Here is a 26,579-nt window from a genome sequence, read left to right as displayed (position 1 = left end):
TGAATGCTGAAATCAATGCCCAACTTTTTTAGAAAAGGATCCTGCAGAAAGAAAAGTCCTCATGACCAGGAAGTGAAACTAGGTAAGAGCTCAGTCAGTGCTAGTCCTATGCAAATGGGTGATTTAAGAAGGCAAAAAGTTTCATTTCCAAGAGTTAAGGAACACTGCCTCCTAAAACACAAAGCAGAAAACCATCAACCAAAGCCCTGAAAAGACTGCTTTCTCAAAAGGGAAGGCTGCTTTCTTCTCACTGCTCAGCTGGCCAATATTAGAATATTAAGGTGAAAATACTGAAAGAAAAATGACAGACTTCAACACAGCTACCATAACTAATCTGATACTCAGGTCTCCTGTGGGTTTTCTAATAACAGCAGCGGCAACATTTATATAATGGCCAGGCACTATTTGATACTTTAAGAAATATCTCATTATTTCTCATTGATCCTCGTAACACTAAGAGGGAGATGCTTTAATTATTCCCATTTTATAGTTGAAGAAACTGAGGTAAATAGTTTAAGTGATCCTGTCTAGGATCAAGCCAGGGTCTAAGAGGACTGGATCTCAAATCTTGTTACCTCCAGACCTGGTGCTCTATCCATTTGTTGGCTTGAGAATTCTTTCCTCTCCCTAATCCCCAAAACACAACTGCAAGCCACATATTCCTTATATTCTCAACTTAAAGTGCTTTCATCTTCCTTAATAATTCCTCAAGTTATATGGGTGGGGTCATCTTCATTGGTTACAGAGGTTAGGAGTTTTCCTTCTTCCTTTCACTATAAAAGGAAAATTCATTTGTTGGGTCTGTAACAAAGATTTGAAACTACAGGCAACCTTGGCCAATACTATGTGCCTCTGCATCCTCCTGCTTTAGTTGCCACATCCTAATCCCCAAAATGACAGTCCACTGACCTATCAGAGGCTAGTACAAAACAACTGTCTCACATCCCCGTGAAATCTCTGAAGATGTAGAGCTTAGACTCAAGAGTTCCTAAGGTATTAAAGACTACTTGACTTTTCTATCTAGAAACTCCTTCCATGCTGGGCTCTTTTTCTCATAGATGCAGGATCTGCATTTATGGACTCCAAGATGCTCTCCTCGAGGAGACAGGCTAGTCAAGGCCCTCCGTTCTGGGCCCCAGCAGAAAAGAGGGCCTGCTCTCTCCTTGTGACCAGGGTATAGTGCTAGGTGTGTGCCAATTTCACGTAAATGTGTTCTCTCAATTCCCTCTCCCTCAGCAAATACCAACTAAAACCCTCTCTATTACAGGGTCTTCCTTCTATTTTTTATCCTATGTTTCCTTAGTATGTCCACCATTAGATTGTGAAGATTCCTTGAAATTAGGGACAATCTTTTGCCTTAGTTTCCCCATCACTTAATACAGTACCAGGCACAGACCTTGTGCTTAATAAATGGTTGAGTGAAAACTTTTGTTTTCAAAGGTGAGAAGGAGAAGAAGCAGTTTGTATTAAAAGAACTTACAAGCAATGTGTCAAGGCCAGGTGACTGTACAAGCACAGACAAAAAAGTAATTTACCTCTAAATTATAGTCCTTCTCATCTACTGTGAGTGTAGATCCCCCCCCCAGGCTGGGGTTAAGTGACTTGCCCAGGGTCACACAGCTAGGAAGTGTTAAGTGTCTGAGACCAAATTTGAACTCCGGGCCTCCTGAATTCAAGGCTGGTGCTCTATCTACTGCGCCACCTAGCTGCCCCAGTGTAGATTTTTTCCAGTCATACTCACACCTTCCAAAATTCAAATCAAAGATGAAGAGTTTTTGAAAAAGAAAAGCAAACAACACTGTCAAGTCTCTAATCAAGCTAGCAGGAATCTAGCATATGACATTAAAAATTAGGTAACCTGAAAATATATGCTAGTAACAAAAAAAAGTACTGACCAAATAAGCAGAAATACTGATTCCAGGAGGAAATCAACTTCTACCTATGAATTCAGAGCTTAACCTGGGCTTCACTACCGTGCTAGACGAATGCCTGAAACTCTTTGACCTCCCACAGTCCTGGTCAGCAGGATAAGCCTAGAATAAGGCTGTCCAAGCTTTGGAGACTCCCCTAAGCACACCACTTAATACCATGGTTTATGAAAGGGACCTAGCTAATCCAAGCTGAACACTTACTTCTAACTTAAGCTCCTAACATTTGGGTTATAAAACTGTTCAACTAGCCCTCATTTACAGATGCCCAAATGTACAGGAGCTGAGATTTAGAACCATGTTTCTGCCTCTCCCTCTCGGCTTTCCACTGCCAGAGCTGCACAACTTAGATCCCACTGATGTCTCCTAGCAAATTTGTGATTAAGGTCAAACTAGCTTTTGACTTAAAAAAACTTTTCTAGACAATATTCCCCCAAACTTCAAGAGGATGAAAAAACCCTAAACTAATACAGGTTTTTATTTTCAAATGATTAAATCAAACTTTGGCTATCACCTTTTAGGAAAAGGTTACTATTCTTTGCTTTAGTATCTGCTCTCCTATAGTTTCTGATGCCTAGACAAAAATATAAAATAAAGAATTACAACTATTTATATACTGATGAAATTTTTCTTAAAGCCCTTTCCTGCACAATATCCAAGGCTATGAACCAAGGACATAAAAATAATCAGATTAAAAGCTACAAGGAGTCTGAGGGCAACACTTTCATTTTATAGAAAAAAAAATATATATATAATCAAGGTCCAAAAAGGTTGAGTGACCTGCCCAATGTCACACACATGTGGCAGCTGGGGAGAACAATTTGGAAATGGAGATTCCATCTCCAAGTCATAGAGCCATAGACTGAGCAAAAAACTACAGAAGGTTAAATGGTCTGACCAAGTTACAAGATTAACTGATGATAAAAGAGGGCCGAGGGACAAGTGGCAATATTTTCTCATCAAAGATCACAAGAAAAGGATTAAAAAGCAGACACAAAACCAAGACATCAGTGCTTTTTGTATCCCTACAGTCTCCATAGTCACCATGGGACCTCAGGACAAACAAACCACCTCCCTAACTCAGTGGGTGTTTGAGTTCCTTTGTGCCTCAATTTCAACCTTTCCCTTGGGGAGAGGTCAAAATAATTTAACAGAGAATCAGTATCATAACATAAAAGAATTAGCCAATTGGGATAGGGACAGTTTAGATGATGCAGTAATAAAGCACCAGACCTGGAGTCATGAGGACCTGAGTTCAAATCTAGTTTCAGACATTTACTAGATATGTGATCCTTGGGCGAGTCACTTAACCCTGTTTGCCTCAGTTTCTCATTTTAAAATGATTTGATAAAGGCATGGAAAACTCCGCCAATATCTTCATCAAGAAAATCCCAAATGGGATCACAGAAAGTCAGGCACAACTGACAAGACTCAACAACACATATTTAGAATGGAGAAAAGAAATCTCAAGAGTAAATATAATAGTAAATAAATAATTTCATCAACTATTTAGAAGAGGAATAAGGTCTGTTCTATTTAGGCAGAGCTAGAAACAATGGGTGTGAGCCAGAGATAGTTTACTTAGGATCATTAAATTAAATACTCAGGAAAACAAAAAGATTATATACTCAGGGTTAGAAGGGCCATCATTATTTTACAAACAAAGGCAACTGAGGCCCAAAGAGGTTGAATGATTTACCCACGATGATCCATAGTAAAGAAGCAGATGGGATTTGAACATCTGCCTGCCTGATTGCTTTCCCTATAACACAAGGCCTTGACTTAACATTACCAACCAAGAGGGCCAGGCCAAATGGAAAGGAACTACTTCCAGGAGCAGAAGGCCCTTCATAAGGGAACATTCAGTCTTTACTGGATGATGACTGGCATGATTACAGAGAGAACTCCTGTTCATCTCTGAGTTGGAATAGAGGAGTTCTGAGGTCCAATTCTAAGATCTTTCGAACATTAAGAAAGGTGAAGAAATGTCTCTCATGAAAAGGGCAAATGGATTGTTTCCCATTTCCATATATACCAAGATTCAGAATTTCTGTACATGGAGATTGATGTTCTTTCTGTTAAATAATTATCAGTCTAGGAATTCCAGCATAGGCTGAGGGGAAAGGGCTTATGACCAAAAAGGGGGAAAATAATAATATTGAAAAAAATAATAGTCAAAATAAAAGCAATGAGAAGAAATTGTCATTAGACCCATAAAAAAGAGGGGGTAAGGAAGAAAGGCCAGTCAACCAAAAGCACAGGTTTGTGAAGGAAGAAGAAAAGTGCTGGAGAAACAATGAGTGTCAGGAATGGAAGCAGCCTACTGTCAGAAGGGATGATGGTTTTAAGAGGGATTCTGCTATTTGCCAGCCCATCCTTCCTCTGAGCCAATATTTTTCTTTTCATTCATTATTATCTCCTGGACATCTGATCTGGGTACCTGTCTTTATCTGGGGAAGCTAACACTGGAATGATGCTTTAAATACCAGAAAAAGCAGCAGATTGCACGATTCACTATTTTTCAAGCCTAATTCATTCCATCTCCAGATCCTTCCCATCTGGGAATCTTGGAGCCAACCTATTTTTTAGCCATTTCCTGACTAAGCAAAGGGACCAGGGCACATGGCTTGCCAAGATCCAAGGGCAACAACTCACTGCAATCCAACAGAGACGCAAGGAAAGATGTCCTTTATGAGGAGTGTCATATGACACTCGCCTTTGTAATCCTAATTAGTTAGGTAGGTTTCCAGAAGAGTGAAAATGGCTCCTTTCTGTCCACTCATCTAATATATCTAAGTAGCACTAACAAAAGCTGATCTTGGGTTTGGATGAAAGCTGGGGAGATTCTTAAACCTAGCTCCTTATTCGAAGGAAATAAATCTCATTCAAAATTAAATTCCTAAATATTTAACTCTGGCAGAAACGACTTCTGTACCCCCCCCCTCCCAGCGGGGAGTCTGGCCCCTCTCCCCCTTGGGGGCTATAAGATCAAAAGAGAAAAGAGGGAACCCGGGAAGTCGCCCAAATGCCCTAAATATGAAGACTATTATCAAGCATGATGAAAGTACAGGAAGCTCCCATCGGGAGATGGCCGAGTAGGCTTTTCTTATATCCTCAGCTCATCCAAAACAAAAAGAGAAAAAAAAAAAAAAAAAAAAAAAACAAATAAATAAATAAATAAAGGCAATAACATAAATGGGGGGAGGGGAGGGGAAAGCAGAGATTTCAGCCAAGTAGTGAATCAAACTGGGGGGAGGGGGGAAGAAACAGGGGCGGAGAATCGCCCGGGCAGTAGGGAAAAAAAAAAAAAAGAAAAAAAAAAAACAAAAGTCAGTGGCAAGGACCTAAGCCACATGGTGGGATGGCCAGGGCCTGAGCCCGCCTCGAAGGCCTCAGAAAATGAAACCAAATCTGATTAAAAAGGACATTTCAAAACAAGAGACAAGCAACCCAATGCACAGCTGCCATTTCCCGAGCACTTCCTGCTCGGAGGCTGGGGGAGGGGCTGTTTGTACACAGAGGGAGGTGGCGACTCATTACTCCCCCCATCCCAAAAAATGCCAGAGTGAAAGGAGGCTCCCGTCCAAAATACACCCCGGCCTCAGCAGAACTAACTCTGGAAATCTAGACTCTTCACGAAACAGAGTCACCCTGTCCGCCTTGCAGGTAACTGGGGATACCTTTAATGTTAATGTTAGAGAGATCGCTATTTCTCGGGGCGCCTTCCCCACCGCCCTCAACTTCGGCCGCCCCGTCCCGGGGCAGGGGATTCCCGGCTGAAAACGACCCGCACACAAAGGCCCTCCCCAGCTATCCAAGTTAAAAGTGGTCCCCTCCAGCCCCTCTCACTTCCGAAGAGAAGGTCGCTCCCTCCCCCATTCAGGGAACACCCTCGAAGAAGTCTCACCGTCCCCCCCTTTCAGGGAATCCCCCTCATCCGCGCTCCCCCATCCAAAGACTCAGGGATTCCCCACGGGGGGCGGGGCGGAAAACCCACTTGGATCCCAGAGAATCAGGTGGAATCTCCCGGAAACCCTCCCGGTGGCGGAGCTCCTCGTGCAGGGGGCTGCCGAGGGACTCAGAGGAGAGTCCTCCCTCCCACACGCACCTCGGGGCCCAGGAGCGCGCGGCAAGGACCAGGCTTCGGCCGCCGTGCCCCGCCGCCCCGAGCGCTCCTCCCCCCACCCCATACCTAAGGCGGCGGGCGGCTGGGTCCTCCGGCCGGTCGCCCGGCTCGCGTCTCCCCGGAGGGCCGGGGGCGGGCGTTCACATGGCCAAGCGTCGGGCTCTGGGGCCGCTCAGAAGGGGAAGGGATGGCAGCGGCGGGGACGCGGCTCAACCGCGGGGCCCGAGCGGAGCCAACATGGCCGGCGGGGAGAGCCCGAGGAGCCGGAGACGCCGCGGGGAGAAGGAGGCGGAGGGAAGGGGGGGAGAAGAGAGAGAAGGCGGAGGCGGGGAGGAGCCGCCGACCGCGCAGCGTCTAGGAGGGGACCGCCCGCCGCCAGGGCCTCAATTCACCCCGGGTCCTAGCGCCGCCTACTCTAACCGCGGAGAACCGGCTTCCGCCCCCCTCCGCCTGGCCGCTGGGTCCTAGCGCCGTCAACTGCTTCCAGTCCCCGCCCTGCCCTACCCGGTGTCCTCCAAACTAGGAACACCGCGGAGCCCATTCGCCCGAGGCCAGTTTCTTACCCCAGACCCATAAAAGACAAGAGGCAGCCTCTTCACCACCCACGACGCTCTAACTAAATTTTGTGAAGGGGCAGGTGGGGTGGCGGGAGGAGAAGAGGGCAAGGAGTGGTAAAAGGTGAGCGGGTCTCGGATGGCAAGGGCTGGGGGAAGGGGAAGGAGGGAAGAGGTCTGTGTGACGCGCTTACCTGGGTCCAGTGTGGGCAGACTAGCCCTTCCTGGCGAACCACTGTCCGGATGACATCAGCCGAACCTCGGGAGTCGAGATGCTTCCTGTGTGTGGGGAAAGTAGGTTTGGTTGTAGTACCTGAGCTCAGCGTCCGACCTACTGAGGGCTTCACTGGAAGAGCAGCTAGGGAAACTTGGGAGTAACTTGGCGTTTGCAAGCGAGATTCTCCCCCCACCCAAAAAAAAAAAAATAACGCAAACTCCCAAAGATCCATCCTTTCTTTGGGCATCAAAGGGTTCTGGAGCTTTCTCTAACAAGGTTATAGAACTGTGCAAGTTCATCTCCCCTCCCCCCTCAAACATCCATACACAATTACACAAACTGGTCGGGCTTAAGAAGGGGCTTCTCTGCCTTACTTCTGCGTGGGCACAGTATCACCGAATCTGAGCGCTCCGAGGGAGCTGGCCATCTTGTCAAATCCCAACTAGCACACGGGCACCGCGGCTTGGCTGAGACTCCCGGCTGCCGGAGCCGGCACCCGGGATCCCGCCTCCCAACCCATTGCTCTCTACCACCCTAACATTCCCTCGTACGAGACTAAAGGTAAGGAAGGCAGCTCAGGGAGGAGGCAACGATCGGTGCCCCCCAAGCCTCCCCCACCCCTTTACCTTCCCCTTTCCCTAGACTGGGGGAAGGGAGGAAGAAGAGACTTCAGGGTCAGAACTAGAAGAAACTGTACAAGGGCCCTCAGGAACCAAAGCAACAACATACTCCTCACCCACCTCAGGTCCTGAGGAAGGGCCTAGGAGGCTGATATGGTCTTAATGAAATGTTGGGGGAGGGGAAGAATGAGAAGACATTAAGAAAATATTTAATTTTCTCCCTTCTCAGGTAAATCTGTAGGGTCATCTGGGGCCTACCTGGGGGGGGAAAGGCAGCTATCTCATCCTGGTTTTTCTTAACCTGGTTTGTGAAGTTTTTTTGGGAAAAAAAATTTTTTTTATGTATTTCTATTGTAATGTTAAATGTCATAATTATTCATTTACAGACGATTCTGAGGACTCCATAGGCTTAATCAGACTATCAAATATTCATGACACACAAAAAAAGTCCTTTCTGTGACTGCCCGTATAATTGATATATTGTTGCCTCTCAATTTGACAGCATCGGGAAAAAAGAGAATTTGGAACTCAAAATAATGTTTAAATAAAAACCTGCTCTAGAAAAAGCTTTTCAGGACCTTCTGCTCTAAGATGGGTATGATCATAGTCCAACCCCAGCAACCTACCTCCACCCCTTCTCCCCCAAGGCTAGAAAAAAAAAAGGCAGATGGAAGGCTATAGAGCTAATACCCTAAACATGGGAAACGGGGAGAGAAAGGGCAACTTCTCAGCCTCTTCTGCCCATTTCTCCAGGCCGACACTTGCTCCTCTCCACCTTACCCTCACTGGAGTACAAGGTAGAGCTAAGGAGAAATTGCTCTTCAAATCCCTTCCATCCAGAACAAGGCACAAGGATCAGACTCCTGGCTTCTGGGGGCAGAACTCCCGACAGGCTCAGGGAATACCGGATGGGAGTTTCAACCACCAGACTGGGCATAGCCACGCCCCTTTTACCACAACCACCCACCACACATACCGCCAACCTGCGTGCAGGGAAAGCAGGTTAGCGCCTAAGTCTGACGGGGAGCCCCAGAAAGCAGGCGGCCTCCACCCCTCGCAGGTCCCGGCTTTGTCTCCCGACAGACCCCCTCCCTTTATCCTGCTCATTGACTATAGCCCACCATCATCTGGAAGTTGTGTGGGGCTGTTTCTCTATTGTTGATGAGATCCTCATAGGATTGAGAAGAAAATGGGGCAGTAACCCATGCCAGGGATCTTTCAGAGATGGGATAGAGACCTGCCTACCACCCTCGCCCCCACCCACGGGATTCTCCCTTAGAATCATACCGACCTCCTTTTTTTTGGAAGAAGGATGGATGTGGATGTGCCCAGCTCACAGCTGGCTGTCCCATTCCTACCTGTCACTAGCTAATCAGGACAGCACTTTTGCATCCCCCTCCATCTAGACTGGGATAGAAACCCCAGATTTCCCAGTCGCTCCCCTCCCTTCCCCCAGGGTTAGCAACCAGCCACCACTCCCCATTCCTTCTCTATTTAAGCAACGAAATTGTTGCCTATGAAGCCAGAAAAATTGGGAAGAAGAGGGGAAAGGAGGTGTCAGTAGGTAGTGAGGAGGCCTGGGTCCAGAATAAACCACTCCTTGCCCCAACCCAGGCAGTGGGTTGGTAAGAACTAATGGCAGGGTGGGTGGGAGAGGGGGAGGGTTTGGGAGAAGATTAGCACCTGCTCTTTCCTTCCAGCTCCAGCCCTGCCACCATGTTATTGCTGCATCACCCAACTCTGGGGTCAGCTGCCATTGTGAAATGGCTCCAGTTCGGAGCCAGATGGCTGGGGCTGGGAGCGAGGCACACCTTCCCCTGTTCCCAAACCCTCCTGCCTCCCCCTTTGTCCACCATCACTGTGGAGGTTCCTCTGGCATCCAGCCCCAAACGCGGCAGCAGACACCCTGCCCCCACCCAGCCGGGCTCAGCTCTGCCTGCTCTGATAGTTCATGACTCAGAAGAGCAGGCTGAAGCCTGCTCCCAGCACCCCCCACTCCCAGCCTCGGAGGGGGAGGGGGGAAGAAAGCAGGGGGAGAAAAGTGAGGCCCGAGCTGGAGAGCCTCGGAACTTGGGGGGGATCTCCAATCGAGGTCGCATAATTCCTAAAAGACCCCCTCCCGGCTCCTCCCTCCCCAGGTGTGCAGAGAAGCGTTCTGGCTTTGCCCGGGGTTTCTGCCAGACCAGGGAGAAGGGTCCTTTCTTAAACCTCTCCAAAGGCTCATTCACCGAGCCTCCGGTCTCCCAGAGTCCCAGATGTTCTGTTATTGTGGGGGAGAGGGGGCTGTTCCACTCACCCGTCCGTACAGAGGTTCTTCCCTTTTCTCCGCCGCCCCAGGATGGCCCGGGAACACGGGGAGGAGGTTAAGGGGGCGAGAGGTCTCCCTTCTGCTTCAGAATCATTGCACTATCTAGCCCTGAAGTTTCGGGGGAAGTTACTTCCCCTCGCATCCTCTCTACCAGAGCATCTGGTCCCAACTTCTCCCTGACAACCCGCAGCTGTCCGTCCGAAACCCTCGGCAGCAGAGGGCGGCCGGGCTGCTCCGGCCTTCCCTGAGTCGGCCCCTTTAGGGAAAAGCAGAAGCCGGGTCCTGGCCTAAGGACGGGGTCACTCCCCTCCCGGAGTCAGAGCCGCGGCAGGTGCTGGGTTCAGAACCTCCCACTCACAAAGGGACTTCACCATAGCAGAAGGGGAGGGGGGGAGACCCCGCGAGAAGCCGAGTCCCAGGAAGAAAGGTTGGGGGAGGAGAGGAGGGAGAGCTGGGGGCGGGGGGGGAAGGGCTTCCCGCACCCGGAGAAAGCTGGGCGCTACGGGGATGCGGGGAGGGGAGGGGACCGGGAGCGGGGTCGCGGGAGGAAGCGTTGGAAGTGAAGAGGAGATCCCGGCTAGGGCAGGGGGAAGGGAGGTGAATCCCCAGCCCCGGAGATCTCGGGGTGGAAGTGGCAGAAGTGTGTCTGTGTGCGTGCGCGAGTGCGCGCCTGCGGCTGGGGGAGGAAGAGTCCCGGGCCAAACACTGGGAAGACTCTCGAGAGTGGGGGGAGACCCCGGAGCCGGTCCCGGGGGGGGGGGGAAGAGTAGATCCTAGATTTCCGGCGGGTTCGAGGAGATCCCGGAGCGGGGAATCCCCAAGTCCGCCAAGGGGCGCCCCACCTTTGATTATGGGGCTTGCGATGGGTCAGGGAGGACGAGGAGGAGGTCCGGGTCTCACCTGGAGCGGGGCCGGGCAGGCGCAGGTGCCGAGCCGAGCCGGGCGGCGGCGGTGGCGGCGGCAGCAGCGCCTCCTCCTCCCTGAGCCCCGGGCCGGCGGCGGCGGCGGCGGCGGCGGCAGTAGCAGCGAGGAGAGAGGGAACAGGGGATGGGGGGTGGCGCTTAAAGGGGCAGGAGCCTCGTGGCGGGGGCCGGGTGGGGGGAGGGGGCAGTCGGGTAAAGTGCCCAGTGGGGGGAGGACTCGGAAGATGGAAGAGCCAGGGAACGAAGATGGGGCAGGGACGGACGCCAGCAGTGGAAAGGGAGAGGGATTCCTGGGCGGGGAAGGGGAGAAACTAAGAAAAGCGCCTGGAGACGCTTGAGGGCCCCTTATCCTTTCTAGGGGCATCCGTCCTCCCCTCCTCTGCTCTCCCCCCCCCCCGGGCTGTACAAGGAAAAAAAGAAGTGTTTTGTAGACCCAGAGTCCTGGGAAATGTGGGGCAAAGGGTAGAGTCTGAGCGAGGGCCTGGAGGGGGCATTAACAACTTGGGGGTTCACTGGATGAGCAAGGACCCCCACTCTCCCCCTTTCCGACAAAACCGCGGCTAAAACAAGCTGGAATCAGGAAACCCGAAAGGTCAAAGTTCTCCCAGTGCTCCCAGCCACAACCCCACCTCTCACCCAGTGACCTCAGAGCCCTCGGGGAGGAAGAGGGCAAGTGGGGTAGAGCGGGGGACCTCGAGGAAGGGCTTCCTCCCAGCTCTTGGTTTCCCCTAACCACGGCTACCCTTTCGCAGCTTACCTCCGGGGGGCGAAAGCTGCCGAAATGGAAAGGACCCTTTGCAGAAATTTAACCAAAAGTAAGGTCCTCCTTAGAGAACAGGCTGGCCAAGGAATTGAGCACGAGCCATTTTAAGATCCTGAACGCATTCAGCTCGGATCGGTACGTTTAAAGAAAACAGTCCAGAAGCAGCACTTTGTGGTGCTTTCCGTGACAAGCGTGCTTCGGGAAGGATCTACCCCGGGCTGTGGGATCGCATTGGCCCAGCTAGGCTGGCTCCCATTTCTTCACCTTCCACAATTCCCAAAACGAGCAAAGGTTGGGCCCCACCCCTGCTGAGTCAGCCTAGGCAGTTAAAAGCACTGCCCCTATCCCTCCAGGCATCCTGAAATCCTGCCCCGGGGCTCATTCCGTCAACTCTTCCACCTCAGGTGGGCGTCAAGATGGGGACTCCCGACGGGGTTCCTCGCAGTACCCTCCCCTCCCCCTGTGTACTCGGCGGAGTGCTCGGGGCTAACAAGAGAGACTCAGTCAGCAGCAGAGAACGTTTTTCTAAAGGAACTTCTGGAGGGCGACGTCTCTCAATGACAAGTTGAGGGAGGGGTTTGTTCTGGGTGGAACGCAGGCTAGCGTAAGCAGATTAGTGGTGAAACTCCTGTGACGTAGTGGATGGGAAAGTTTGTTATGGCAAAGAGTAACTTCGAAGCCAGAAAAAAAGAGGGTGGGGGTGGACAGGGGCGTGCTTGTGCAATTTTAAACGATCAGTTGAACATTCGGTTACCTGGAATAACAAAACCTGGAGACCTAAGAAAATTGCCCCTCCAGAGGGGAGTCAGGTTAGGACCCGAAGAGAAATAACCTCCTCCCATTAACTGCCCAAATTCACATTTTCTGGAGCAGACAGGCTCGCACATTTCTGGGGCACCATCTTCAGTTCTAAATACAAATGCACCAAATCCTTAGACTGGGAGTGTGTCAATGGAGCATAGGAAGGAACATCGCAGGCTCCCCACTGCAGCCGTCCTGTCTTCTTGGCGCCCCTTTCCATTACATCCCATCCTTATGCCAAAGGACTCCAAAGGAGTTAACGTCAGCTCAGCCCCTTCTTCCTCACTTCCTCCCTTTCCTAACCATCCGCCTCAGGGGGCGGAGTCTGCAACCACCAGGCTCCTCCTCGGGACAAAAGCCCCATCTGGTTTGTAAACAATCATTAGCCTGAGCCCAGCAAATGGCTCTTTCAAGATTTCAAAATGGTGAACTGTGGAGCTGACAGACTGCAGCCTGAGCAGCTGTGGGGCTCTCCTTTTTTTCATTACAAGGTAGTTATATCGGTCCTCAGGGAGAGGCTGAGGCTTATAGATGTGGCATCATTGGTGCACTTACAGTTCACCTTTCCCCGAACCTGTGGGCACACCAAAATTCAACCACCAGGGGAACAAAAGGTATCAATCAATGCAGCACTCCGACTATAGAGGGGTATAGGTTTAAAAGTCCCAAGGCCAACCTATGGCCCCAGCCCTTCCTTCACGTTTACACAGGGTCCATAATTCAACAGAAATCCCTTAGAAGATACAGATCATTTACATAGTGCTTTGTGTGCCAAGATATTTTATGTTCCCATGTAAAATAAACCTCACATTAAGAAGTACATCTGTTATTTAAAGATGATGAAACTGAGGCTGAGCAAGTCATACAACTAAGTGAAGCAGGATCCAAACCTGGTCTAAAAAGTGAAATGTATTTTATTTAGCAATAAGCTGTGTTAGGACTTATAAGGGTGTGTAAGGACTAAATTTTTGATTAGTTAAAATAGTTTTTTGAGGGACTTATTAAAAGCATTATTTATCAAAGGGTATCATTGTTTATAGAGGTTCCAGGCTCAGACACTACTATCCTCTATCACTTGGAGGTCATCCTACCCGAGTATCAGCATTTTAGCTACTGGAACCAATTCTGCCTCAGCTGTAGTCTGTCCATTCTGAAGAAAACCAGGACATCTGCAAAAGTAATGCCAGGACTTGCCAGTGAAGTGCACTTATTTACTCATATGATCTCCAGGACCAATTGGGTCTAGTGCCAAGATTCAGGTTCAGGGTTCCTGAGGCCGAGGCCAAACATCTTACACTGCACAGGATCCACCCTTCATCCCAAAGAATCTGAGCAGAACAGAGAAACCAGTGACCCACCTTAGTACTTTAATGCTTTTGTTTATGGACACTACACTGAAAACCTTGTTTTGATACTTTGCCTCAAGAGTAAGTAAGGATATGGAAATCAGAAAACCTCATCTCATACAATTCTAATATCCATTCTACCAGTTTAGATTTTCCCCAGACACATAAAATGGGCTGTTGAGATGTACATTTTATTCAAAAGTTCAAATAGACTTCAGACATTACACAGCTTTTCCAATGAAAGTTCTTTGTGTAGTTTGCTCAAACAACTGAAATTGAAGGATGTGTGGCAGATGAAGGTGGCTCCTCATGAGTGCTCTTCAGCCAGTTTTTCAGCTTTTGTCACAGCCTCTTCGATGGGTCCTACCATATAGAAGGCCTGCTCTGGAAGATGGTCATACTGACCTGTATATGGGGAAAAAACCAAGTGAGAGAGGAAAAAGATTCTATCTCAGACAATTGAAACCTTTATGAAAGCATCCACTAAGTAGAAGCAATTACACTAGATACATGGAGATGAAAAATGTAATCAGAGGTAGGGAGGGGGAGAAACAACAGTCAGGTAATACAGTAAGAAAGTACTTCCTCAACTTTTGTGTGTACATGGTGATAAAAAAGGAGACAAGATAAGGGAATACTGTAAATGTAGAATAAATCCCCAAAGGATAGGTTTGACTGTCAGTGAGGGCCCCCAATATTAAGATACGAAAAGCTGATGGGCAAGAGCTGATCAGTTTTGAACTTTAGAAATTCTGAGGAGTTTTGAGGGAAAGAATGGGAAAATTGCCTATAAGGAAATGTAACCAAAAAGGAGAGGAATTGGAGGAAGAAAGCAGATCAGGAGGTTTGTTATCCTAGATCTCATGGAGGCCGGAGACATCAAGAATGAAAAAGGGTGTGAAAGATAAACAAAAAAGTCCAAATTAAATCAAAGTACTAGGAGTCATTAGAAAAAGTCAAAAGTAAAAGGAACACCTCACAAATCACAGTTAAATGGGAAAATTGTGTATACATCTTCTAGAAAAAGCCAGACATACTTGTAAGCTGCTTCAGTATATAAAAGAATAATCAGTTCCATAATTTTCTTACCTGCCAAGATCTGTTGGAATCCCTTAATGGTTTCTTTCAGGGGTACCAACTTCCCCATATGTCCTGTGAATACCTCAGCAACCTGGAATGGTTGTGACAAGAATCGCTGGATTTTTCGGGCCCGAGACACTGTCAACTTGTCTTCTTCAGATAACTCATCCATACCAAGGATAGCAATGATGTCCTGAAGGGATTTATAATCCTGAGAGAGAAATGTCAAATTAAGGTTGGTCCAGCAAAGGGACCCAAAACAAATTCCTTTTGTTTAGAAAGCATTTCAAGAGCACCAGCACCAGAACTTTACACTCATACTCAATCCCCATTTCTACTACTAGTTTTTGCCCTTTCCTCCTCTTTGAGGGATCCTAACCTGCAGAATCTTTTGCACACCTCGGGCAACATCATAGTGCTCATTGCCAACAATGTTGGGATCCATGATTCGTGAGGTGGAGTCCAGAGGATCCACTGCAGGGTAAATGCCCAGCTCAGCAATGGCCCGGGATAGCACAGTGGTAGCATCCAAGTGAGCAAAGGTGGTAGCAGGAGCTGGGTCAGTCAAGTCATCAGCAGGCACATAGATAGCCTAATTTGAAGCAAACATTAAAAAGCAAGATGCATTCTTTAAACCCAAGAAAATTTCAGGTTCTTTTAGTATTAATTCAAAGATAGAGATCTAGTTACCTCCTTTATTTTCTAGATAACACTTCAAAGAAAATTTCGATTATGGCAGAGCTGGAACCTAGGTCGTCAGAAGGCCCATCTAGTGCTGCCTTATCTATTACTTATCTGATAGTGAAGTAATGGTTACCCTAGAAGTTATTCCCTTTGCTTCTCTACTCACTTATATGCACCACAGAATATGTGGCCTGGCCAGGTACTGTATATACTTTCCCTGTTGTGCTTTAGATTATAAAATCCTAGGTATAGAGCCAGATTTGCAGATGTCCAAAAGTTTGTGGAGGCACCAGTGTCATGGAGGAGGCATTGCATTTGGTACTACAGGTTTTGGTGTTAAGTCTTGGCCTATTTTCTCATCTATGAGGTTAAGGGTGGATTAGATTCTTTAAGATTTCTTCCAGGCTTGAATCACTCAAAATGTAATTAGACATTTATGTAACTTTTAAAAAATATCTCTTTTCAGTTCTAATGTTCTGATAGAGGGGTGGGAGGTTGAATTAAAACATCATGTAATACACTTTAAATTTCTCTTACTTGCACAGAGGTGATAGAACCCTTCTTAGTTGTGGTAATTCTTTCCTGCATGGTACCCATATCAGTGGCCAATGTGGGCTGGTACCCAACAGCAGAGGGGATTCTGCCTAGTAAAGCAGACACCTGGAAAGACAGAACGGAAAGAACCAAAGATTTTTAATCATCTATAGTTTCACTTACGTGTCCCCTTTCCCAACCCAAATCTCTCATCTTACCTCTGAGCCAGCCTGAGTGAATCGGAAGATATTATCAATGAAAAGCAGTACATCTTGACCCTCTTGGTCTCTGAAGTACTCAGCCACAGTAAGGCCAGTCAAGGCTACTCGAGCCCTAGCACCAGGTGGTTCATTCATTTGGCCATATACCAATGCTACCTATAGTGGACATAAAAAGTCAGAAAAAACGGGAAAAAACCCCAATACTTTCTAGATGCTAACTTAATATTAATTATGAGGTACTACTGTATCTGCTAAAGATATTGACTGATAAACAGAAAACTTTTGAAAATACATCTGAAGCTTCCAAATTGAAAAAGATCTATAAAATGTCATATGTCAAGGAAAAGAATGGGCACAAGACAACTAACTACCAATAATTTTGGTAAAGACTAAACATGAGACTCTAAAAGTAAGACAGTTCCAAGTAAAACATTAGTCCATAATGGCTTCTTAGCTTGGGTTGTAGATTTGGTTCACCTTGGAAGTGGTATCCTTCAGATTGATGACACCAGATTCAATCATCTCATGGTACAAATCATTGCCTTCTCGGGTTCTTTCACCAACGCCAGCAAACACAGAATAACCACCATGAGCCTTGGCAACATTGTTGATTAGTTCCATAATCAACACAGTCTTTCCTACACCAGCACCACCAAACAGACCTGTGGAAAAGAAGAAAACACCAATTTTTAATAATTTCTCCCCTCCCCCCTTTGATTTTTTAACAAGGCAATTTGAGTTAAGTAGTTTGCCCTGGTCACATATCTAGTACATAGCAAGTATGAGGCCGACTCAAACTCAGGTCCACCTGACTCCAGGGCAGGTACTCTACCTCACCATCTAGCTTTCCTTATGCCTAATTCTAAGAATTACAACCTTGCCTTTATTTTAAATTTTATCATTACTTCATTTTTTTCCAAAAAAAAGTTAAGATAGCTTTCAACATTTATTTTTACAAAACTTTTGTGTTCCAAATTTTTCTCCTCATCCCAAGTTAGCAGGCAATGATGTTAAATATGTGCAATATTTTTCCATTATTTGTGCACAAATGCACAACCTTGCCTTTATTTTAAATTTTATCATTACTTCATTTTTTTCCAAAAAAAAGTTAAGATAGCTTTCAACATTTATTTTTACAAAACTTTTGTGTTCCAAATTTTTCTCCTCATCCCAAGTTAGCAGGCAATGATGTTAAATATGTGCAATATTTTTCCATTATTTGTGCACAAATGCACAACCTTAAATTTAAAAAAGGATGAGGGGCAGCTAGGTGGCACAGTGGATAGAGTACTTACCAGACCTGAAGTTGGGAAGACCTCAGACACTTAAAATACTTCCTAACTCTGTGACCCTGGGTAAGTCACTTAATCCTAATTGCCTCAGCAACAATAAAGAGGATGGATAACAGTGAACACTTATCACTGCTATTTTCCTTCTCAGAAGTGGCTCTGGCTTCAGCTAAATCAGAAGAACGAAAGTCAGAAAGCTACTCATCAAAGAAGGATGATTAAGAAGAAATTGCCTGAAGCAATTTCACGGAAATGGAATGTGACCTAAAGCTCTCCCCATCCTTTGTAATATTAAACACAGCTTAAATATTGAGCCTAAAAGCTAAGGCTAAGAAAATGATTGTCCTTTAATTCTCATCAATGTAACTGGTTATCTGATTGTCATTTTTTTTTTTTTAAATACCCAAAGTTCAGACAAGTAAAGTGACTTACAAAGAGCATATGTGCATATGAACCTGGGTCTCCCTTACTGCACTGTTCAAGCCACAAAGTCAGATAAAAACTATTGAAATGCTTCCCTTATACATATATATAAAACATACCAATTTTGCCACCCTTGGCATAGGGGGCTAAAAGATCCACAACTTTGATGCCAGTGACCAGGATTTCTTGCTCCACACTCATTTCTATGAACTCAGGAGCCTCAGCATGAATAGCAGCAAACCTGTACAAAAAAGACATAGGAGAAATTAGTTTGAATTGTTCTTTATAGTAAAGTCCCTAATCAAGGGATTCTCTGGTGCTACATATCAACAAATTTCCTTATTCTATAGTACAAAGTAAAAGTCCCTCAAGGAAAAAAAATTCTCTAAGGTCAGACAAAAGTTCTGAGAATTTAGGGATAAGTAACACAATCTCATGATACTTTTGCCCCTAATTAGAGGGGAAAAATTATATCTCAGGTGCATGTTCTTTAGGTTCCCACAACTTAATGTTATCATGATCAATTGGCAATTATGTTAATAACCAATTACATATTTTAACATTTATACATTTTAAATCAACATTCTTCATGGAGCAATTGCTAAATATCATACAGAAGGACTGTTACCCTCACACATTAGCTTGCATTAAAATGCAATTTGTGTAACATGTATCTTTTGTGTGGACAGATAAGTCTTGGTTGAAAAAGTGGAGCATGTTTAGCACTCACTGTTTGGTTTTGATTGGACCCCTTTCATCAATAGGCTCTCCAATCACATTCATAATTCTTCCCAGTGTCTCAGGTCCCACAGGGATTTTGATTGGGGCACCAGAATCCAGGACCTTCTGACCTCTCACTAATCCTTCAGTACCATCCATAGCAATGGTTCGGACTGTGCTCTCACCTGTTAGTGAGGACAGAAAATGGTTAATTCTCCTAAAACGCCCACAGGCACATTTTGATAAGAGAACACACAAATAAATGAACACCAGGCCAGGCTGAACTCTCTTGCTCAGATTCTATTTGTGGCTTCAGCAAACTCAGAAGAACGAAAGTCATCAGGTTAAAATCATCACAGAAGAGAGACTGCACCTAGATCACATCAATGTCACCATGCCCCAAGTGACCTTGCAACTCACCCAGATGTTGGGCCACCTCCAAAACTAGCCTGGTGTCTCTGTCCTGCACTTCGAGGGCATTGAGGATGGGAGGAAGGCCCTCGTCGAACTGCACATCCACCACGGCCCCGATGACAGCCACAATGCGCCCGCTGGCCGCCCCGCTCTTGGCAGCGGGGGATGTCATGGCCGCATAGTCCCGGGCTGGGGAAGGGATGGGAAGGACATTTAGAGGTCAGCAAGGGTCCCGGTCCCGGCCCCAACCAAGCAGCGGCCGGCGGGGCGGGGCAGAGCCTCCTAGGCCTGAGGGGGACGAGATTCCAGCTTGGCAAGGGTGGTCGTGGGTTCTCAAGCCAGCGGAGTCCATCCGGGCCCAGAAGCTCTGCCGTTGCCCCCACTCCCAACCCAGAAAACCCGCTTTCCGGGGGGCCACGCCGCCAGCGTGCATCGGGAAGGTCACTGGGGCAGCCGCGGCCTAGGCCTCGGCTTGAAGCCGGGGGTGGGGCCAAGTGCCCTCTCTACTTTTCTCCTTCGCCCGAAGCCCTTTAGAGTGAGGGGAGGGGAGAAGTGAACGACCCGAGTCCCGCTGTTATTCCCACACATCCTTCCCCTCAGACTCAGGAGCCACCGGGCCCAGGGAACATCAAGGTCACGGGCTGATGGGGTCTGGCCTAACGTCCGAAAATGTTTTACTTACACGACTGGAGCGCGGCCGGGGCCGCTCGTAGCAAGGTCTGAGCCTGGGGCAACGGCGCCGAAGCGCCGAGGCCCCGAAGGGCGCCCGAGGCCGATGCAGCGGCAGCGCGGCCCAACAGCCCCAACATGGCGGAGTCTGGTGAGAGACTGAGAGCCGCAACCTCCCCCAGCTGCAGTCTCTACACCAGCAGAGGCGGAACTCTAGCAGGCTGCGGCGCTAGTATTGGACTAGTTCCTTGCTCTTTACTCTAGGCCGAGCTTCCATAGGGCAAGTTCTAGCAGCCCTTTTTCCAATTGGTCAGAGCCGTTGTCATTCTCAGGCACTTAATTTTCACTGGATATTGCCTGCGATTGGGTTTGACTCTAGGAGAATTAGAAGACAATTGGTTTAGCTGAATGTCAGTTGGAGTAAGGAATGGGCGGATCTACCCTTAAAGAGGAAGAACTCTGGGAAACACGTGGTTTGAGTTTGCCCTTGGGCTCTTCCGAGGGTATCTGGGCCTTTGAAATAAGATAATAGAATGAGACTTTAGTCAGGCTGACCTTGGTAAAATCCTTGAGTCTTCCTTAAATCTGTCTGTCTTTATAATGGCGTTAGGAAATTCCAGCTTATTTTCCCTCATCACCGAATCTGGTACACAATTTTAAAAAGCACAATTAAGAAGTGAGCGTTGACAGACCGCTTTAAACTTGGGGCCACACCGAGGTGCCATTTTAGGGGTCCGATCTCCCTACTCCCACCCCTACCCCCATCCCGCCTCAATTTCTCCTCTTTCTCATATCAAATCAGTAAACATCAATGAAGCGCTTGCTTTGTCGGGGTACCCGCGAGGAGTGTGCTACAAATGTAGCACATTGTAGGGGAATGAAGTGGAAATCTGCAGGCTTATGAAGGGCTTCTAAAGGTCAAATGAGATTTTATTTTTGCTCGGGAGCCACCGGAGTTTTTTGAGCTAGGAGAGTGATACGGTCAGGCCTGCTCCTTGGGAACTTGTCTGGCTGCTGAGTGGACTTAAGCCAGAACCCACCAGCAGGCCAGGTCTGTGGGGATTGAGGGCTTGCAGGACGAGGGTGGCAGATCATACAGCTTCCTCATCTTTTATACCATTCCTTGTTTGTAAATTACACATGCCTGTGTAGACAAAAAATAAAACACCCAAAACAGAATACTATATTAAGTAACTGAATTATTTTAATACTTTCATAGATCTAGAAAGCAGCAATGGATTGAAAGTCAGGAAGGCCTGGATTCTCTCCCCGTAAATGCTATGCTAGTAAATATTAATTACTGGCTGAGTAGGAGCGGGGGAGAGGGGGAATGCATATTATACACCTTTAAATTTAATCTGCATTGTTTAGATTTCCTCCATCACTTTCTAAAATAGTATTTTTTTTTTTAAACCTATTTGGGAGGCATAAATGCCCTCAGGAAAATGTTTACTATTAGCTCTCCACTGCTGGATCTGACTCCCAAACACACACTTGAACTCAACCCCAATTTCTTCATCCATAAAATAGAGGGAAAATATATGCAGCCCCTACTTCATAGAATAAGGAGTATCTCAAATGAGATAATCTATATAAAATACTTTGCACAATAATTATATGTCAAGTAAAAGTATTTTTGAAATCTCATTCATATGAGCACTCCTTCCAATAATTGTAATCACCTGTGCTTTTTTATCCTGTGTGATTTGTCCATGACTCCAAAAATCTTTCACAGGGCTTCACTTACCATACCAGGGGCCTTCCTCAAGTTCTTCTGAAATTTCATAGAACACAAAGGAAGGCCCCATGGACCCCGGTGATGATCAAGCATCCTTCTCTTTTAGTCTATGAAAGGCTTTCCTCCTTATTCTGGTCTTGTTACTTTGATAATATCCTTTGGATTATTTCTCCAACATAATTCTTGTCTTGCAATAGATTTCATTCTAATCTTACCCATCATATACTTCTCCATTGAACTTTGGGTGACCCACAAATTAATTCTTTAAGAAGATGGTATTTCATAACTGACAGCCACAGAACATCACCAAAAGAATACTAATCTTAAAAACGGGCTTCCTGCCCTTTGGGCTTCATGCATTGCTGTGTTTTGTTTGACTGTATTTATTGAGGGAGGATTTTATTGGGGAAATGAGCAAAGTGATAATTATTTTTTTGAAAAAGTAATAGAACATTTTTTAAAAGATAGGACATTTTTTTCCCCTGAGAAAAGATTGAGGTCATTAAAATAATTGCATAATTTCCCAAAGGCAATGAAATTTGCTCTCTTCCTCCTATTCATTCTGGGGGCGCAGCTCCTTGTTTGTCCATGATGCTTACAAATGAATGAGCTCTGTGAGTTACTTATCCAAGTTAAAGAGGTTCAAAACAAAGAGTTGTATCAGTTAAAAATAACCAATTAAACACGATATCAAATGCATATATCATACGAATAATATGCATATATCTAATGCAAGATATATTAAGATAACAAATTCTATTATAATTAATTAATTGAATTGTGAATATAGGTAAGACAATAAATATCAGTCTTGCCATATTATGAAGACAGGGAGGTCTTTGGACTTTGGAGTGGGGAGTGATCAGATATCCATCAAAGAAAGAGAAAGCAGCCCCAGACTGGCAGCAGTAGCCACAGGACAATAATCCACAGTTAGGAGACTGAACACCAAGACAGAAAGAGATCCTAGGGGAACCTTGTTCAAGCACTGGGGGCCGAAACAGGTAACATCTGGCAATTATGTTGCCTGTTAAGGATCTTAAGATCACACATAGTTCCAGAGCAGAGAGGAGTGGTCACAATCACGGGGAAGCAGGGGCCCTGCTCCTGTAAAGGAACAAGAAAGTCTTAGGTGTGTGACTGAACTCATGAGTAGATGAGGGACTCAATTCTAAACTTTAGTCTCACACATAAGCCTGCAATGGAATAAATCAGAGCAGGAGACTAAAATGAAAGCTGAAAGAAAAAAAAAAAAGATTTTTAAAAGCCAAATAAGAGTGGGAAAGGATAAATTAGGGAAAAAAATTTAGGAAAAAGGCTCTGCAAGAAAATTAGTAATAGGGAATTAACAGCTCAGGAAAGAGGGACAAAAATACTCAAAAAAAAAAAAAAATCCTTAAAAATCAGAATTGGCCAAAAGGTAAAAGAGGTATATATATAAATTAATCAACCAAAATCTGTCTTCTTACCTGCCCATCAACCTCTTCACCTTACTCCCAACTAAGAAAACAAGAAAAACAAAAGCCATTGTACATACATATATGTCACAAATCATAGAGATGGTAGAGTGGAAAGAATATTGGGCTAAGAATCAGGAAGACTCATCTTCATGAATTCAAATCTTGTCTACTAGTTGTGTGACCCTGGAAAACTTACTTAACACTCTTTGCCTCAGTTTCCTCAAATCTGTAAAATAAGTGGAGAAGGAAATGGCAAACTATTCCAGTATCTTTGCCAAGAAAATCCCAAAAGGACTCACAAACACTTGGAAAAGACAAAAAAACCCAATAACAACCAAAAAAAAAATTGTTCAAGCCAATCCGCAATTGATAATCGAAATGATGGGGAAAAGATAATGATGAATGTTGGGAGGGATGTGGGAAAACTTAGACAATACATAGCTGGAATTGGGAATTGATCTAAACATTCTGGAGAGCAATTTGGAACTATACCCAAAGGGCTATAAAACTGTTCATATCCTTTGATCCAATAGTGTGTCTGCTGAATCTGTATTCCCAAGAGATAAAAAAAGAGAAAAGTAACCACATGTGAAAAACTGTTTGTAGCAGCCCTTTTTGTAGTGACAAGGAACTGGAAACTAAGGGGATGCCTGTTAGTGGAGAATGGCTAAAAAAATACTTTTTAAAAATATATATTTTATTTTATTTTAAAATTATAACTTTTTTTTGACAGTACATATGCATGGGTATTTTTTTACAACATTATCCCTTGCACTCACTTCTGTTCCGATTTTTCCCTTCCTTCCCCTAGATGCCAGGCAGTCTTATACATGTTAGATATGTAATAGTATATCCTAGATACAATATATGCGTGCAGAACTGAATTTCTTAATGAACAGGAAGAATTGGATTCAGAAAGTAAAAATAACCTGGGAAGAAAAACAAAAATGCAAACAGTTTATACTCAATTCCCAGTGTTCCTTCTCTGGGTGGAACTGATTCTGTCCATCATTGATCAACTGGATCTGAATTAGATCTTTTCTTTGTTGAAGGCATCCACTTCTATCAGAATATATCCTCATACAGTATTGTTGTTGAAGTGTATAATGATCTGGTTCTGCTCATTTCACTCAGCATCAGTTCATGTAAGTCTCTCCAAGCCTCTCTGTATTCATCCTGCTGGTCATTTCTTACAGAATAGTAATATTCCATAACATTCATATACCACAATTTACCCAACCATTCTCCAATTGATGGGCATCCATTCATTTTCCAGTTTCTGGCCACTATAAAAAAGGGTTGCCACAAACATTTTGGCACATACAGGTCCCTTTCCCTTCTTTACTATTTCTTTGGGATATAAGCCCAGTAGTAGCACTGCTGGGTCAAAGGGTATGCACAGTTTGATAATTTTTTGAGCATAGTTCCAAACTGGAGAGCAGTTTTGTTCACAACTCCACCAACAATGCATCAGTGTCCAAGTTTTCCCACATCCCCTCCAACATTCATCATTATTTTTTCCTGTCATTTTAGCCAATCTGAGAGGTATGTAATGGTATCTCTGAGTTGTTTTAATTTGCATTTCTCTGATCAATAGTGATTTGGAACACTCTTTCATATGAGTGGAAATAGTTTCAATTTCATCATCTGAAAATTGTCTGTTCATATCCTTTGACCATTTATCAATTGGAGAATGGCTTGATTTCTTATAAGTTAGAGTCAGTATTCTATATATTTTGGAAATGAGGCCTTTATCAGAACCTTTAACTGTAAAAATGTTTTCCCAATTTGTTACTTCCCTTCTAATCTTGTCTGCATTAGTTTTGTTTGTACAAAAGCTTTTTAATTTGATGTAATCAAAATTTTCTATTTTGTGATCAATAATGATCTCTAGTTCTCTTTTGGTCACAAATTCCTTCCTCCTGCACAAGTCTGAGAGGTAAACTATCCTATGTTCCTCTAATTATTTATGATCTCATTCTTTACGCCTAAATCATGGACCCATTTTGATCTTATCTTGGCATGTGGTGTTAAGTGTGGGTCCATATCTAATTTCTGCCATACTAATTTGCAGTTTTTGCCAAATAATGAATTCTTATCCCAAAAGTTGGGATCTTTGGGTTTGTTAAACACTATATTGCTATAGTTATTAACTATTTTGTCTTGTGAACCTAACCTATTCCACTGATCCAACTAATCTATTTCTTAGCCAACATACGTTATGGTATCTAAAGGTAATGGAATATTATTCTTCCATAACAAATGACTAGCAAGGTGATTTCAGAAAAACTTGTAAAAAATCACATGAATTGATGCTGAGTGAAGAACCAGAACAGTGTACACAATAACAAGATTATGTGATGATCAACTATGATGGACTTGGCTCTTAATTTCAATAGAAATTCCATCCACATCCAGGGAGAAAACTATGAAGACTGAATGTGAATAGTATTTTTACCTCTTTGTTATTATTGTTTGCTTGAATTTTTTTTCTTCTTGTGATTTTTCTTAGATAACATGATAAATATGGAAATAAGTTTGTACATATTTAACTTCTATCAGATTGTATGCTGTCTTGGGGAGACGGAGGTGAGGTGAGGGAGGGAGGAAAAAAACACTTGAAAGAGTTTTACAAAAACGAACGTAGCAAATTATCTTTACATGTATTTGGAAAAATAAAAATAGAAAAAAATGTTTCATTCTATATTCTGAGTTCTTCATTCCTCTGTAACGAGTTTCATTATTAGTCCTCTGGAATTATATTCCTATAGTCATTATACTGATAAGAGATCAGCAAAGTACTATTCTACTACATTTATATTGTACAACTTGTTTTTCTATTCCTTAATCTATTCCTTAATTTATGGGTACCCCTCTTTGGCAAAGATTCCCATTCTTTGCCACCTCAAAAAGCTACAAATATTTATATATTTTCTTGCAGTTTGTTGTTATTACAGATAATCTCTCCCTTAATCAGCCTCTTCTAAAATCCTCATTTCCTACTTCCCTTTCTTTCCTATTTCTTTTCTGTGTGAAATATATTGCTGCACCAAACTTTGTATATATATATATATATAGATATAGATATACATATATATATAGTATATATATATATGTTCTTCCTTTTGACCAGAACAGAGAAAATTGAAGTTCAAAGGTCAGCCACTTCCACCCCTTTCTTTTTTGTTTAGATGTTTAGATGTTTACTTGTCTACCCTCATTATGTGAAATAATTTCCCCTAACCTTTCTTTCCCTTTCCCTGACCCCCAGGGTATTCCTATCCCCTTGCTATTAATTTTTTCTGACAAAAATAACAAAATAACAAAATCAATTAACTTAGGCTATTGCAGGTGAGAATTCTGAAGTTGAAGTGATCCATAAACCTGAGGTTTCTCTGATAGCAGGGATAATAAACATGTACCACTACTTGTGCCTGTTTCTATTTTCAAAAACCTTCACTTGATTTTGCATCAAGTTACCAACCAATTTTTTTTTCATTACTAAATTCAGAGAAAAAGTCGTCTATATTTACGACTTCCACTTCCTCTTTGAGCATTCATTCTTACAAAAAAGTTATAATACATTTTATTTTTATGTCAAAATCCTTTCCTGAAACAACTCCTACCAATGAATGAACCATCCCTCATAACATTTTTTAAAAATTTAGCAAAAGCAACATAATTTAACATGCAATCTCTCACTTTTTTTACTGAGATGAAGAAAAAGAGAAATGTATTTCATTCTCTGTTCTTAGGGAATG

The 26,579-nt window shown here is 44.6% G+C and overlaps 2 protein-coding genes and 2 non-coding genes across 14 annotated transcripts in view; all 4 read right to left on the bottom strand.

Moving 5' to 3' along the window:
- Window positions 1-11,925, bottom strand: part of BAZ2A (bromodomain adjacent to zinc finger domain 2A) — a 36,202-nt gene extending 24,277 nt beyond the window's left edge. For 2 of the 10 annotated variants that reach the window (XM_074269973.1, XM_074269979.1), the window contains exons 1-2: window positions 10,654-10,786; window positions 6,803-6,887 (exon numbers count right to left, since the gene is read on the bottom strand). The gene's annotated coding sequence lies outside the window, so the exon portion shown is untranslated. Of the gene's footprint in view, window positions 1-6,120; window positions 6,365-6,802; window positions 6,888-8,225; window positions 8,245-9,741; window positions 10,031-10,653; window positions 10,787-11,433 lie in introns of those variants that run through there. The other 8 variants (XM_074269972.1, XM_074269977.1, XM_074269982.1 and 5 more) reach the window with 7 other exon arrangements.
- Window positions 11,926-13,756: 1,831 nt separating this feature from the next.
- On the bottom strand, window positions 13,757-20,624 carry ATP5F1B (ATP synthase F1 subunit beta). Of its 2 annotated transcripts, XM_074269985.1 has the most exons (12): window positions 20,445-20,624; window positions 20,176-20,263; window positions 19,634-19,995; window positions 18,958-19,140; window positions 18,548-18,722; window positions 17,937-18,058; window positions 16,583-16,767; window positions 16,103-16,261; window positions 15,888-16,010; window positions 15,046-15,258; window positions 14,676-14,877; window positions 13,757-13,991 (listed from the first exon to the last, which is right to left on the bottom strand). In XM_074269985.1, the coding sequence occupies exons 3-12, from the start codon at window positions 19,758-19,760 to the stop codon at window positions 13,894-13,896; spliced, it is 1,587 nt and encodes a 528-aa protein (XP_074126086.1). In that variant the 5' UTR covers window positions 19,761-19,995; window positions 20,176-20,263; window positions 20,445-20,624; the 3' UTR covers window positions 13,757-13,893. The 2 variants fall into 2 exon arrangements, with proteins under 2 accessions (XP_074126086.1, XP_074126085.1); XM_074269984.1 differs by lacking the exons at window positions 20,176-20,263; window positions 20,445-20,624 and having other exon boundaries at window positions 19,634-20,058.
- LOC141545252 (small nucleolar RNA SNORD59) lies at window positions 17,537-17,608 on the bottom strand. The gene has a single exon (XR_012482938.1). It is a non-coding gene; the product is annotated as a small nucleolar RNA SNORD59 (small nucleolar RNA).
- Window positions 18,825-18,900, bottom strand: LOC141545251 (small nucleolar RNA SNORD59). Its single transcript, XR_012482937.1, has one exon. It is a non-coding gene; the product is annotated as a small nucleolar RNA SNORD59 (small nucleolar RNA).
- Window positions 20,625-26,579: the final 5,955 nt, after the last annotated feature.

The sequence above is a fragment of the Sminthopsis crassicaudata genome, chromosome 5 (genome assembly GCF_048593235.1).
Source record: "Sminthopsis crassicaudata isolate SCR6 chromosome 5, ASM4859323v1, whole genome shotgun sequence".
In the NCBI taxonomy this organism is placed as follows: Eukaryota; Metazoa; Chordata; class Mammalia; order Dasyuromorphia; family Dasyuridae; genus Sminthopsis; species Sminthopsis crassicaudata.
The sequence above is the reverse complement of the archived record's forward strand: the minus strand, read 5'-3'. Positions and strand labels throughout refer to the sequence as shown.